This window comes from Plasmodium cynomolgi, chromosome 4, assembly GCF_000321355.1.
Source record: "Plasmodium cynomolgi strain B DNA, chromosome 4, whole genome shotgun sequence".
Lineage (NCBI taxonomy): Eukaryota > Apicomplexa > Aconoidasida > Haemosporida > Plasmodiidae > Plasmodium > Plasmodium cynomolgi.
The window spans coordinates 291,608-306,851 of record NC_020408.1 but is presented as its reverse complement, the minus strand read 5'-3'; the positions used below and the strand labels follow the sequence as shown (position 1 = coordinate 306,851).

General features: G+C 48.6%; 5 protein-coding genes across 5 annotated transcripts; 4 read left to right on the top strand and 1 right to left on the bottom strand.

The window, feature by feature from the left end:
• Positions 1 to 275: 275 nt before the first annotated feature.
• Positions 276 to 1,607, top strand: PCYB_041750 (SPATR protein; the record flags this gene model as incomplete). The annotated part of the gene is made up of 3 exons (XM_004225326.1): positions 276 to 294; positions 686 to 863; positions 1,049 to 1,607. 3 exons carry the CDS (start codon positions 276 to 278, stop codon positions 1,605 to 1,607), a joined length of 756 nt encoding a protein of 251 aa, XP_004225374.1.
• Positions 1,608 to 1,998: 391 nt separating this feature from the next.
• On the bottom strand, positions 1,999 to 2,853 carry PCYB_041740 (hypothetical protein; the record flags this gene model as incomplete). The annotated part of the gene is made up of 1 exon (XM_004225325.1): positions 1,999 to 2,853. A coding segment is annotated over one exon (855 nt), but the record flags the coding sequence as incomplete, so codon positions are not given.
• Positions 2,854 to 5,919: 3,066 nt separating this feature from the next.
• Positions 5,920 to 8,963, top strand: PCYB_041730 (hypothetical protein; the record flags this gene model as incomplete). Its single annotated transcript, XM_004225324.1, has 2 exons — positions 5,920 to 5,992; positions 6,193 to 8,963. The coding sequence occupies 2 exons, from the start codon at positions 5,920 to 5,922 to the stop codon at positions 8,961 to 8,963; spliced, it is 2,844 nt and encodes a 947-aa protein (XP_004225372.1).
• A 1,137-nt stretch (positions 8,964 to 10,100) lies between these two features.
• PCYB_041720 (Leu/Phe-tRNA protein transferase) lies at positions 10,101 to 11,319 on the top strand (the record flags this gene model as incomplete). Its single annotated transcript, XM_004225323.1, has 2 exons — positions 10,101 to 11,113; positions 11,154 to 11,319. The coding sequence occupies 2 exons, from the start codon at positions 10,101 to 10,103 to the stop codon at positions 11,317 to 11,319; spliced, it is 1,179 nt and encodes a 392-aa protein (XP_004225371.1).
• A 1,937-nt stretch (positions 11,320 to 13,256) lies between these two features.
• Positions 13,257 to 13,739, top strand: PCYB_041710 (hypothetical protein; the record flags this gene model as incomplete). The annotated part of the gene is made up of 1 exon (XM_004225322.1): positions 13,257 to 13,739. A coding segment is annotated over one exon (483 nt), but the record flags the coding sequence as incomplete, so codon positions are not given.
• Positions 13,740 to 15,244: the final 1,505 nt, after the last annotated feature.

Below are 15,244 nucleotides of genomic sequence, written 5' to 3'. Positions count from 1 at the left end.
GACCACACAAAAGTGTGAAAAGAGAAAAAAAAAAAAAAGGCTTTCCCCTTCGACTGTTCTTGCCACTTCTCCCCCCCGCGGGGGAATAAGTACTAAAAAATGCGGAGCAGCAAACTATTTTCCACTTCGAACGGGTTGCGCGGCTGAGCATCACAACAGCAGGAATGCAGGAGGAGAGACTGCGCGCCAGCAGATCAGCACTACACACACTCCGCGCGCAAAAAAAAAAGGAGCAAAAAAAGGAACAAAAAATGGCACAAAAAATGGCGCAAAAAATGGCGCAAAAAAAAAGGGGTAAAAAAAAAAAAGGGCAAAAGCTGTTTTCTCCGTTCCTTCACCACTCTCCATTTGTTCCCGTACCACTTCGCCAAATATTTTTTTTCCCCTCTTTGTAATGTCCCTCTGCAAATGAACCTTCCACGTTAGCACACCCTTTTCGGAATGCTACTCCCGCACCTTACCCCTCCCCCCTTTCTTCTTCCCCCTTTTTTCCATCCACACATATAAAGTGATGTCACTTTTTTGTAATTTTTTTTTTTTTTAAATTTGTCAAGTACATACAGGGAGATCAAGCAAACATGAGAAAATAGAAAATTATTTTTTTTTTTTTTTTTTTTTTGTACCTCCGCTGTAATGAAAAGAAGTCGCTTTTTTTTCGTTTCCATTTTTTTTTACCTATCTCAAGAGAGCAGCCTGGAGCTGAGCAAGAAATTGTTCGGCACGAACTCCCCCCTGAAGGAGCATGATGAAGACCATTACGAGCATGCACAGAAAAGGACGAGGACGTGGCCGGCTGACGCGACGCCGGAGGTGGATGGCGATACGTGTTTGATTTTCTCCGCCACGGAGGGCGACCCCACCAAGTAAGAGCCTCTTCGCGCGACTGCGCAGCGGAACTCGCCTGTCCGCGTGATCACGTGCACGCTAAACCGCTCGCAAAGGAAAACGCGAACGAAAAGGCAAACGAAAACGCAAACTAAAACGAAAACGAGCACACACTCATCCGCGCGCTAATTCATACGCGAAAACACTCTCTCCCCCCCCGTAGCTGCTGGTGCCCCAGGGGATACATCATGTGCAGCGAGGAGGACGTGCGCGATGTGCAGTCCAAGCTGCACCAAATTAAGGACGTGAAGCAGCGCAACGAAGTCACCCCCTCGTGGATCAAGCGCCTCTGTGATAATTCCAAAGAAATCGGATTCAAAAGTATGTCTGTTGTTATAGATTATGAGTTGGCAGTTCTATGCAACGATGGAAATGAAAAAAACAACGCAGACTTCAAAATAATTGGAGCTTCAGGTTTCGTTTCGAACGAACAGATCATTCAGGAAACGGAGAGGGATACCACGTATGTCCCTCGGAAATGCACCGTCAATAATTTTTACCTCTGTCGAAAGGTGGAAAACGATAATGTGGCTTGTCAGTACAGCCCCTGGTCTCCGTGGGGTCCCTGCATCGACAGCAAGCAAAGAAGAACCAGGAAGGTGATACGTTCAAACCAGAACAATACGGACTTTTGCCTGTGGAATGGAAAGCGCATCCCGAGGAATATAATGGAGGAGACGCGCCCCTGCAGGGGTCCATCGGGTACGTCCGCTAAGAAGTAGCATAACCAAGGCGAGTGGTCAACTGGAACAGCCTAATAAACACACGCCACTGGGAAGATGCTCGCCGAGGGTGAACTGTGTCCCCTCCACCTCTCACTACGGACCTTCCTTTTCCCCGTGTTAGTATTTTTTTTTTTTTTTTTTTTTTTTTTTTTTTAAAAAAAATATACATGTTCATATTTTTTAAACTTTGATATATTTCTCTGCAGTGATTTTGCGTAATTTTTTTTTTTTTTTCCGTTCACCATTTGGGTGGCAACCTACTGCAGAGTCTCCTCCACGGAGCTACTCTTCACCAAGGGTGGTTTCTCAAAATTGTGAGGAGAAAAGCTACCTATTTGAAATGGATCAAGTCTCTCCCCTCACTATGTTTGATTACTTTCCCCCAATTTTAGTTGGGCCCCCCAGAGGTCACCTCCTTCCAAATGTCCAACCAAAAGCTGAATCTGTCAGGCATGGAGCCAAACGTTATTATGGCCATGTCGTTAAAAGCAGACACGTGCTCATCGAAAATGGGGAACTTCTCCTCCTTTGCATACTTGTGGACGTAAAAAAGGAAGTGATCCTTTTTGTAAAACTGCTCTAATCGATTAAGACTGCTCTCAGTGGCATTTTCCAGGAGAGTAGTTCCTCCGCTTCTTCTCAACAGGCGAATGGCATAGGCAGGTATTCCAAATGGTCTGTACATGTAGGTGTGTTCTCTGTAGTAAGCAAATGAGTTGCCCATAAAAATTGTTTTCTCCAAGGTGAGTAAAAAGTGGAGCTTAGCATAACTCAGTTTTTCATTAATATATATGTTGTGCATTACTTGGCTGTACAGACTGACATCGCAGTGGGGCATGAACACCAGCGTCCGTTCGTGCGCACCTGTTTTTGCAATGGTGTGGCTCGTCTCATCGTCTTTCTCCTCTTTTGGAGGTGCATCCCTGGGTGTTTCCCCGCTGGGTGGTACTACTTTGTGTGGTTCGACTATGTGTGCTTCCTCGCTGTGTGCTTCCTCGCTGTGCGCTTCCCCGCTGGGTGCTTCCACTCTCGGTGCTTCCTCACTGTGTGCTCCCTCGTCCACGGGACGCTCTTCCTCACAAGGGGACAACACCTCTATGTTGAAGCGGCCGCAAACAGCCTGGTCCACTTCCCCAATTTTAGGGTCATAAATGTATACCTTCTCCACGTTGTAGATCCTCCCAAGGAGTAGCACAAAGCCGAGCTGATACACACAAGCCTTTCTGTTGTTCCAATTGGGGTCCTCTAAAGAACCAAGGCCCAGGCAGATGACACATTTTATATGCACGTTGGCATTGTCCACAACTTGCATAAATTTTTGGTGGAAGTTTGCAAAGAATCCACTCTTTTCTAAGGAGGTCATGACCTTTTTTACTTCGTTGAATGCCTTATCCGCTTGCTTTGCTTGATCCACGGGGGGGTGCTCTGTGAACCGGCCGTTGCTGCGACTGGTACTATCGATGCCATCGATGTGGTCAATGGCATGCCTGACATAGCTGCTGCGCCGGGTGCTATTCCCGGTGCGGCGCCCGCTGCTGTTCCCGCTGCAGTTCCCGGTGCGATGCCCCGCATGTTTGCTCCCCCCCTCGGGCTTCTTCTTCCTGCTCCTTCGCCTCCTTTCAACATACACCCAGTCTTCCATTTAGGGAGAGTTCGACGGGGCTGTCTCGACCTGCTCTGCGTATTGCTCATCTGCATTCACGTCCTTCACATGCACCGACTGTCCTTTGGCTTGTCTCCTTGCATCTTTTACAGAAAAATTGGCGAACCTCTATCGGGTTGTAAAAAAAGGGGATGCCTTTTTATTTTATTATTTTGTTTTATTTTTTTGCTTTATTTTTTTGCTTTATTTTTTTAAACCCAAGTGTATCCCCCCCTTACAGTGTTCCCTTGAAAATGCCCCCACAGGTTGCTCAAACACTCAGTGATGCACAAATCTGTTCGTGTGATGGTTTCTCTCGAAGTTTTTTTTTTTTTCCCCCCCCTACTTGTTAGGAGGAAAGGTTTAACAACGCAGGGTTATCTCCTCCCCGTAAACGGAGGAACCTATAACCCGTTTCGGCCACAAAGGCTACAATTGGGGCAGTTAGGAAGTGGCGCAATTTTGCAGCGGCTTTATGCGGAGGGGTGGAATGTGACCCTGTCAGCGGTGGCAACCATAGGGGCCACAGCAAGCATGCCATGTATAGCAACCGTGCCGTGTATAGCAACCATGCCACGCATAGCAACGTGCCGGCCAACGCCTTTACGTTTGCTCTCCCGTTCGTTTTCACTCCGCGGGGGAAATGCCCCTCCAAGTGCTCCCCATTAAAGGAACAACTTCCGCGCGACAGTTGTGAAGGACCTTATCGCGTTGGGTACAAACATGGGGGAGGCATAACCCACTTCTGCGCCGTTTGACCCAACAAGGGAAAGGTTGACCCGCAACAGGAGTGCATTCACGGCGTCGTGGGTAACACTCTACTGCGCGGTGTATAACTCCCCTGTTGTGTTCCCCTACCGTGTAGGCTAAATAATCTGAACAGTTTAAAGCGTTATGTTATGTTATGTTATGTTATGCCATGTTATGTTATTTTTATTTTACTTTTTTATTTTTTTTTTTTGCGACCCCAATGGGAACCTCGCACGAATAAGTGCAGGAAAGCAAACTGAAGGACACCCGACTAGCCAACAGAACGGAAACCAAACGGGGGAAAATAAACTCGGAGCAAATGTGCATCTGCCGATGTGGAGGTAAAAGAGGAGCATCTTCAGCCATCTCATCACTTTTGTTTATCCTTCTCTGTCCCTCCATGTGTGCACAACTGTCTGACATTTCAAGGGAAAAATAAAATATTTCACCTCTCTCACGTGAAGGGTAAAAGGAAAAAAAAAAAAGGGGAGGAGGGAAGGGTAGTGCTCACGCTGCACGTTTGGATCAACCGGTTCGTGGGGGTTCTTTTGGGTTATGCGAGAAAGGGTGGAAAAGTGGCCCCCAAAGTGGAACAAAAATGGGAACAAAAATGGGAGCAAATGATAAGCCGTATAATGGGTTCAAATGTTGACACTACTCCTAACGCAGGAAATGGAATGGAGGAGCGGCTAACCCTAATCGTGAACCCTAATCGTGAACCCTAATCGTGAACCCTAATCGTGAACCCTAATAGTGAACCCTAATAGTGAACCCTAATCGTGAACCCTAATAGTGAACCCTAATCGTGAACCCTAATCGTGAACCCCAAACCGCGAATTCGAAAGCAAAAATGGAGGAGGTCCTTCTTCCTAAATTTTGGCTAGCTGCACCTACCACACATGTAGCAATGTGACCCCTCATTAGCCTTTATTTTTATCACTTTCCAATGTTTCCATTTTGCTTTCCCCCCCACCCTTCCCCATTTTATCGCGTTCCACGGAGTACAGTAACGACGTACCCTTATACCCCCCTGGGATTTTTTGCCACGGGGGCTCCTAAATTTTGAGCAAGTCCCGTTCGATACGGTCGAGCTGCATTTCGCTTGCAAAGGAATGTGCACATCTGTGGGGCTCTAAACCGGGGGTTCCCTTTTCCTCGCGTGTGATCCTACGTGATGCTTCCACGTGATGATCCTACGTGATGCTTCCGCGTGATGCTTCCACGTGATGATCCTACGTGATGATCCGACCCCCCGATTGTGCCTTTTAATTCTACGCCGTGCCCTCGGGCTGAACGATCCCCCCACGTAGGGCCAATAGAAGGGACTCTTCCCCGCCCCTTGTCCTCTCCCATAGATGTGCAGGCATACGCAAAACGGGGGCAGGTCATACAAACCAGTTCCACAAAAAGAAAAGAATATAAATGGCGATTTTGATCAGTGTCATTTTCCTATAAAGAAAGAAAACCCCATCCTTGGCGTTACTTTCCTGTTGACCTTTCCATCATCGGAACACTTACGAGAGTGGAAGGGGCAGCCACCCAGGTGAAGGTTTTCAGTTTACTTGGGGTGTTGGAAGGAGCCCAAATGAGGACGCCACAAAGCGTAGCAACGGTGAACAGAGTACCAAACCCACCAGCGAATAAACACGCACAAACAAAAGCGCAGAAGGGCAGAAGCGCAGAAGCGTAGAAGCGCAGAAGGGCAGACGCGCAAAAGGGCAGACGCGCAGAAGGGCAGACGCGCAAAAGGGCAGACGCGCAAAAGGGCAGACGCGCAAAAGGGCAGACGCGCAAAAGGGCAGACGCGCAAAAGGGCAGACGCGCAAAAGGGCAGACGCGCAGAAGGGCAGACGCGCAGAAGCACAAACCCACACACACACCCTTCCCCCTAACTGCGTAGTGGCCCAACGTGCCAAAATGAAGGACCAGGGCGAAAGGGGCGGGGGGAAATCCCGTCGATCCAATGGGACGATGCGAAATTCCAACGCAGGTAAATGAGCAAACGTGGGCGGGGACATCCCCATGAGAGGTGATACACCCAAGGGGGCACCCAACCCACCAGCGAATAAACACACACAAACGAAAGCGCAGAAGGGCAGAAGCGCATAAGGGCAGAAGCGCAGAAGCGCAGAAGCACAAACAAACACACACAAACACACACACATGGTGGGTGCTTCGTTTCACTTACAGGCAAGTCACCTAGTCGTAGGGACGACTCCAACGTGTATAACTCCCCCCTGAGTAGTAGAGTCCGAAATGTGAATGCATACGAAGATGTGGACATAACCGCTTTTCAGAAGGATGGGTCGCCAGGCAAGCTCTCCATAAGGTGCGTTACAAATCGAAACGAAGTGTCACCCAGCGGAGTGTTAGGTTCCCTTAGGAAGAACAGCTTCAATAGAAACGAAGAAGTAGCGCAGAGGCAAAATATACAGTACCTTCATGTGGAGGAGTCGGTTAGGAACCTTCACCATAATAATGCATTTAACTTCACCTGCTCACCTACCACGTCTATGACCGTCTCCACAACGACACCTATGTATGGATACTCTCATGATCATTTGCATATCTTGGAGAGTGATGATTCTCCTATGTTTGATGATCTCCTCCTCGATGACGCGCGTGATGCTGAGGGGGGTTACTTCCGGCTGGGGTCGCCCACTGCGGGTAGCCCTAGGTTGTGTTTCGAGGAGGTGGGTAGCCCTCGGATGTGTTTCGAGGAGGTGGGTAGCCCTCGGTTGTGTTTCGAGGAGGCGGCGAACCCAGGGAGGCACTACCCAAACGAGCACACTGCACACGACTCACACGACGTTAGCGACAGAACAAGAAGTAACCTCCCTTCGAGGAAGGAACCAAAAGGAAGAAGGAGAAGAAGAATCCTGTTTACCAGCTTCTCCAAAACGATGAGTCTACTCTGTAATGAAGTCCTTTCCAAGTCGTTTCAAACGATGGTATCGTATGTCATCACGACTTCGTTTTTTATTTGTTTGAATCTGTACGTGTCTAATTCGTGTACATATGAAGAGATAGGAGGGTTCGGAGTAGCTGTGTCAGTGATTACGTTACTGAATGCAGTGGTCGACGGAGTGGGTAACAGTTTGGATTATTTCTGTAGCTGTTCCATCGGGATGGCAAACACAGATTTATCGCTGCTCTACTTAAACATAGCATACTACACCTTTTATTTGTTCTTCGCGAAAGTGTTGTTCGTTTTTTTCCTGGCCAAGATTCTGTTTCTCCTTTTTTTAAATTACCTTTACGCGGGTGTCGATAGCGGCGTCGATAGCGGCATCGGTAGCAGCATCGGTAGCAGCGTCGGTAGCACCATCGGTAGCAGCGTCGGTGTTGCGAGTGACCATTGTGAGCACGTGCAGATGATCCATGTGTTCTGCTCGTCCCTGCAAATATTGCTTGTCTCGTTTTTCCCTCAATTTATTTATGAGTCCACTAGACGCTATTTGATTCTTCATAATTACATATACCCCAGCTTGTTCTCCTCGTTTGTTTCCTTCATTTTGTTGAATTTTTTTTGCTACGTTTTCGTTTTCTCCTTCGACATGAAGTATGTCGGGGCGTGTCTATCTCTTCTACTCACCAATGTTTTTAATTTTTGTTGCGTTTTGTATTTTTTGAGGATCCACTTGGCCAGGTGTGTGTCTTCGCCGAGGGGGGCGCACCAGTTGGCGGCGTGCCCGGAGGAGGTTTTTCTGAGCGGAGACCACTACGTCGAGGTGGGGGAAGAGGTTAGCGATGAAAACAGCGATGAAAACAGCGAAGGGGATAGCGATGACGAGGTCGATGAGACGAGCGGAGCCGAATGTGAAGACGACACACTCAACGGAGGAAGCGGCGGATCACACAGCGGACCACGCAGCAAAACTTGCGAAGACCCGCAGCACTCGCTTGACGGCGCCGACCGAAGAATCCACAACCTGACCTTCCTCTTTTTCCACAAACCACCTGACGACAACCGCAAAAGGGGCTTCATAAAAACGACGCGCACGAACATAAAAAATATATTCTTTGAAATTCTGTCGTTCGAGTTCCAGCTCTTCGAGTCCACCTACCTGAGCCTAACGTCCGTGGCTACCTTTGTTCAAATTAATAACATCCTCAACTTGGTGTACTACGTGTCTAATTCGTATGGCATCGTTCTTAGCAAGCTGATCGGTATTTATGCCTCCTCGCGCGGGGGGAAGGGAATGGACGGGCAGAGCAGAAGGAGCACAGAGGGCGAAATGGACGGGCAGGACAGAAGGAGCACAGAGAGCGAAATGGACGGGCATAACAGACGGGGTAGACGGAGCGCAATTGATACGCAGAACAGACCAGGTGGAAGACTTCACAACTGTGGGACGGAGCCCCTGCGCAGCGGTGGCAGCGAGTGGGGGCACCATGGAACACAAAGCAAGGAAGAAGAACACGCAAAGGGAACCCTCCCAATGGCTTTGCATCACCCAAAAAAGCACACCCTGCGTGAATTAAAACCCCGGAGAAAGAGAAGCGGAAGTAGAAGCAGAGGCAGAGGCGGCAGAGGCAGAGTCGTAATAACCGTACTCGACATAGTGCTTGCCTTTCTCCTCATGCTGACGTTCCTGTCCTTCTTCTTGGCTGCAGCGTACCTCTATCGAGATCAGATCATACCCTTCGTTTTCACAGACGTAAATATACAACAGAAATTAAAAGGGGTCATTTTTGTTTTTGTATTGGAGCTTTTTTTAGAAGTCCTTGCATCTTTACTCAATAGCATTATAAAGGGTCTGAGTCTACAGGAAGAAATATCAACCTTCACTCTTTTGAACTTCGTTTTCTGCATGCATCCCCTTGGGCTTCTGTTGACTTTTATTCTGCACATGGACATTTATGGCTTTGTGTATTCTAACCTCGTTAGCATGGCTGTGCAGGTCGCTTACTTGGTTGTCTTCCTCGCTCTTCGTGCGCGGGGGGGGCTCGGGAAGTAGTCGGGTTGCGAGTTCCCTTCGGGAGAAGTCAGTACATCCCCCCACCGTGTGTGCCATTTATCGATATTATTTTACTTTATTTTACTTTATTTTATTTTATTTTATTTTTTTTTATTTTATTTTTTTTTTTCATTTTTTTTTTACGTTCCGCTTTTTCGCAACTGCGAACTTACCCCCACAGGATCTGCAACTTCCTTCCTTTCACTCCAGTGTGTGGCTTTCGTTCTTCCCCTTTTTCTGTCCAAAGAGGGGGAGACCGCAGCCGAGAGGGGGGCACACAGATGGGCTCTCTCCGCGCAAGCCCACGTGGCAAGTTGCACAGGGGAGACTGTGCATTTTGGTGGAACACCTGCGATCGTTTGGTTTATCCTTTTTTTTTTGCCTCCCACGAACAGCAAAGAACAGCAAAGAACAGCAAAGAACAAATAATATGACCGCTTTGGGCAGTTCTCTCGCTTGGGTGAATTAACACCGTTTCGCGCTGCTCCCCGTGTAACTGCAGTTGCTTCTTCGCTTAGCGACTTGCGGATGGAGGAGCCCACCGACCCCCACGCCAGTGCACCTAATGCGCGCACAACGGACAGCAAAAGAAAGGGGGCATACGTGCTGCAAAACGGAACAGTAAGGCGAAAAAAAAAAAAAAAAAAAGGGATAAACCAAACGAGAAAATCTACCCTGCTTTAGCATGCTAGGTAGGCCATTTCGTTAATCTTGCTTTTCATTTTTCATCCTTTTCGTTTTTTTTCCTTTTGCTCGTTCTTCACCTTTTTTTCGTTTTTTTTCCTGCTGCTCCTTTTTTACCTTTTTTTCGTTTTTTTTCCATTTTTTCCTTTTTCTTGTTTTTCCTTTTTTCCCTTTTTTTCCCTTGTTTCCCTTTTCTCGTTTTTATCCGTTTTTTGCTTTTTTTCCCCTCCATGTTTACCACGCTCGCCCCCAACCGGCCGAAGCACACACGGCTCCTCTGATGACACTCAAGCCAAGCGTGCCGGACCCCTCCACCCTCCAAGTAAATGTGTATATATATAGGTGTACAAAACGGTAGGGAGAAAAGGTGAACCCCCGCTCGCGAACAAAAAAAAGAAAAAAAATAATAAGGTAAAGTAAAATAAAAAAGAGAGATTAACTCTCCACAAAATAATGAGTACCTGCGACAGTCTGGGAAGTAGCGGCGCCAAAGTCGAAGGCGCGGAGAATGCGGAGACCACGCAGAAGGGGGAGTACCCCGTGGAGGGGGAAGTCAATCCGGGGGGGGTCACTCCGGGGGAAGTCAATCCGGGGGAAGTCAATCCAACCACCCTGAATGAAGACCCGAAGGAGGAAGAAGAAAAAGCGAAGCTGCAAGCATCCACCCTGGACGACGGGGTAAACATAAACGTAATTATAGAACGATTATCAAAGGAAGACCCACAGTCCTTGGCAAAAATATACAGCTTGATGAAAAATAACAACTGCCTTAACTTCTACCCCCTCCTGACTCCATATCATAATATAAAAAAAATTGTAGATATTTTGATTGAGGAAAATTATGAACACGAGAACACATGGTGTGTTCACTGTGATGCTGCATTCATTTGCCAGCTGTTGTATGAGGGGTTCATCCCTGTGGCGAGCAAACAGAAGGTCTGTAAAGTGGAGAAGAATCAGACAAAGGTTGTGAAGGAATGCTTATTGATCCCTAAAATTCACTACGTGAGGTCTTGTATGCATCCAAGTGAAATACACATATCGAGAAAGGTGAAAAAAAAATGCAGAGGTTACTACATCACCGTGGATAAAGACTTCGATGGAGTCCTACAAGGAATTGTTGAGAAACACGGACAGAATTGGCTTTACCCATTTGTGCAAAAAGAATTTAAAAAAATTTTTGAAAAAAAAATTACCTATATGAATGTACGTATGCATTCGGTCGAATTATGGTGTGATGATTTTTTAGCGGCAGGTGAGATTGGGTGCACTGTGGGTTCTATTTACACCAGTCTTACGGGATTTCAGAGGAGGAGCTGTGCTGGTACTATTCAGCTGTGTGCCCTGGCGAAGCTACTACAACATCAGAAGTTTGATCTGTGGGATCTGGGTATGCTTCTCCCTTACAAGAAAACGATTGGATCCAAGGAAGTCTCCATGAAGGATTTCTTTAAGATGCATCGCTCGTTCAAACACCAGAGCGCGCACTTCCGCGTCCCCTTCCAGGACAGACTCAACTGCGGCGTCCTCATCCATGGCGCGCCGGACGGGCCCCCTGAGGTGCAACCAGAAGCGCAGCCAGAAGTGCAACCAGAAGCGCAGCCAGAAGTGCAACCAGAAGCGCAACCAGAAGTGCAACCAGAAGTGCAGCCAGAAGTGCAGCCAGAAGTGAACCCATAAATGCGCCCTGAAGTGAACCCAAAAATGCGCCCTGTAATGCACCCAGAAATGCGCCCTGTAATGCACCCAGAAATGCCCCCAGTAATGCACCCAGAAATGCCCCCTGAAATGCACTCCGAGTACGTTAGGAAGTAGCCGAGGGGAGACGGTCCAGTAGGAGGCAAACCTCCCGGTGCACCGCGCCCCCCTCCCCCACCACAACAAGCAGCGAGAAGTAAGCAGCAAGAAGTAAGCAGAAAGAAGTAAGCAGAAAGAAGTAATCAGCAAGAAGCAAGCAGCAGAATGCCGCTGAAGGTACTTCCATTCCCCAGAACGGCACCACCGAGAGTAGTCCCGCATGAGTGTAACTCAGTTGTTGCCTTCACAATAGGAGAGCTCTTACCGAAATGGACACCGCATAGGAGCGAGCGCTGCCTACCTTTGTGGTAATGCTACTGACCGTTTAGTAACGCGGCTTAAGTTCCCCCGGAGATACGAACTTGGGGTTGAAAAGCATTCCTCCGCGTGCCCGCCCACTTGTTCGAGCTTGGGAGTGCCTTGGTGTGGTTGGTGCAACAGCTGTTGTGGTTGGTGTTACCGCTGTTGTGATTGGTGTTACCGCTGCTGTGGTTGGTGTTACCGCTGTTCTGATTGGTGTTACCGCTGTTCTGATTGGCGTTACCGCTGTTCTGATTGGCGTTACCGCTGTTCTGATTGGCGTTACCGCTGTTCTGATTGGCGTTACCGCTGTTCTGATTGGCGTTACCGCTGTTCTGATTGGCGTTACCGCTGTTCTGATTGGCGGTGTGCACGACGAAACGGACATCAAGCTGCGAGGAGAGGAGCGGGCCATATGATAGAGGCATCGCCCGAAACGGTTCTTCAGAAGAAGCGGAGGGGGCACACCGGGCAAAGACGCTCACAGCGCTCGCCTTGTGTAGGTAACCTCCCACCCCTTTGGGCTTAACCCCAATTGGTTATTTCGCCACTTTTTAAAAAGAACCGGGGGAAGATCCCTCTCGACTCCGTCGCGATGTAAGGTAGCGCCATCAGATGAGGAACGCGCGGGTATCCACCCCGGTCCTGTTCCCAGCAACACGACAGTACGTACTCGAATGTGCATATGTGGAAGTAAGCACATGTTCTATTATGCACGTGCCCCGTTCCTCCCCCCCTCTCCTCTTTCCTGTCCTTTTTTTGCCTCCCTTCCTTCCTTCCTTCTTTTCTTTTTTTTTTTTTTTTGTTTGCTCCCCAACGTTACGCCCCTCGCTGAGGACAAATTCATAAAAGCGGCCCTGCACATAAGTGGCATGCTCGATGCATCTGTCCGTGGGGGAGAGGTCCTGCTGTGGTTATCTCCCCCACGATGTGCTCACCACGGGGCTTTACAAACCCTTACATTACATAGAAATTTTGAAGAAAAAGAAAAATAATTCTTCCATGATATGGTTCGCATCTATTTAGCACTGATTCGGGTGGGACGTGGGAGCTACGCCCCGCTGGGGGTCAATTTGGGGAGGCTACCCAAGGGACGACACCTTCGCCAAAAATTGCTCCTACCATTTTTACGGGGCCAGCGCTCAGGGAAGAGATGCAGCACAAGTGGTACACGTGAGGAGAAAGTCTTTCGTTCAAGGGGCATCCCCTCACGCTAAGCGGGGGAGCAGCGGTAAGAAAAAAAAAATAAAAATAAAATAAATAAGCAAAATAAGGTGCCAATTTTGCGCAAGTAGAAGCTGCAATTTTGTGGAAGAGAGATAGTCCCCAAGTGGAACAAAATGAACAGAGGGACCACATGTGAAGGGATTCAGCCTGGCGGATATTATCACTCCCAAGGGAACGGGTGAAGAAAAAAGGGAAACACTCACGCAGTAGTTATCATCTCTTGGATCGCCCCTCCCCCTTTTTTTTCTGCTTCTAAAGACGGAAGCGTAGCGAAAGAAGGGCACCATGCGGGCGTGGGACTACCTGACATTGCTGAAGCAGAGCACGCAGCAGTTTGCCCATTGGTATAGAACATCCAGCATAGGTCATCGGAACTTCGTATGGGTATTCGTTGGATGCTTCTGTGGATATGCTTATGGTACCCTAGAGTATATGAAGAAAAAAAAAGGGAAGGGCATGTATGCTGATTTAATTTATGTTGATGAATATATCGTTGATGAGAACAACATACGAAATTTTGAGAAGAGTTACAACCAGTTGAATATCCATTCGTTTAAGAGTAAAGGATATGAATACACAAAGCTTTTTAAGGCAATAAATTTGAGCAACTCTCCCCTCAGCTATCTTCAGCTGAGGCTGTGGAATAACAGAGACTCCTATGAGGCTTACTTGAAAAGCGAGGACATTCATCGTCTCACAGAAAATATGAAGAAGCAGTGTGTGTTTCACTCTGCTGATAAGTACGAAACGATTGTGGACGACTCCATTGTGCGCTTGATTCCGTAGCGGCCATGTAGGAGATGAAGCAGGGGGGTGCCCACAGCAGGCCTGTCTGCTTCCGCCTACCTCCTACTTGTGTAACGCAGCTTTTGTTACCGGGATAGCCACCGCCACGCTCATGTAATGCCCGTTTAAATTGGCCAAAGGATGAGATCCCCTTCGCACTGGCACCATCTCGCGGGGGGTTCCCTCCGTCACACGCGTTCGTTTTTGCCGTCCGCCTCAAACGTAGAGGGGCGAGAAGCGAAATGACCATTTTGTGCAGCGGCCATGTGACCATTTTGTGCAGCGGCCATGTGACCATTTTGAGGGCATTTTTATGTCCCCTTTTTCATGCCTCCTTTTTTCATGCCTCCTTTTTTCATGCCCCCTTTTTTTCATGCCTCCTTTTTCGTACCCCCTTTTTCGCTTCCCCTTTTTCGTGTCCCCTTTTTTGCTTCCCCCACACGCGACACCTAGAGCACACACTCGTGAGAAGAGACTCACGCGCGTTATCACTCGTGTGCTTACGTGTAGACATATGCGCATGTAGTTGTGCCACCCGAATGTTGAACAAATATTCCTTTGGAATGGAGAAGCCACGGCTTCTTCACCATGTAGACGTGGAGGTGGGCCAACCTCAGTGAGGGAGCAGCTCCGGTCGGTGCCTCTTCTCCCAAGCCATTTGCTGTTTAACTGCGATTAGGGAAGCCCCACTTGGGGAATGCAAGTCGGCCGATGGACGCCGATCTGGAGAACACAGCAAAGGGTAAAATAAAGGCTCAATCATATGAAGCGCAAAAGTGGTGCCTAGTCTACATGGCGCCTAGTCTACATGGTGCCTAGTCTACATGGTGCCTAGCCTACATGGTGCCTAGTCTACATGGTGCCCAGCCTACATGGCGCCCACCGGGCCAAGCGTACACGTGCGGCTTCGCGCGAGGGAAAAAAACGGACTCACAGAGTGTACAAACGCACGCATCGTAGGAATGTACGTACGGCACAAAGGGAGGTACTTCAAAGAGGCAGGCACTGCAGAAATGAGGGCCATGCGAGGGGACGAGTAGGCAACTCCTGGCAGGGCTTTTTACAAATGCTGCGTAGATGGGTGGATTGAAGGGTGGACCGGTTGATGGATGGATGGACGAATTGACGGGCGGACCGGTTGATGGATGGATGGACGAATTGACGGGCGGATGGACGAATTGATGGACCGGTTGACGGACGGATGGATGGACCGATTGATGGACGGCCCTCTCCCCGTAGAGACCCCGCGACGGGATTAAGTGCAAGCTGTGGCACTCCCTTTTTATATGCGCGTCCCCGCCGGGAGGGCTGCGCACGGTACTAAGTATATCATCATGCCGCGTGCGCGGGCTTCCAGGGGCGTGTACTAATCCGCGGCTATACATGTATATTGTATTCCTCGGCGAAATGGGATTGGCACATACGCATGGCTCATACGTGAATGTATATCTATCCAACATTCCCGTTTTTTTTTTTTTTTTTTTTTT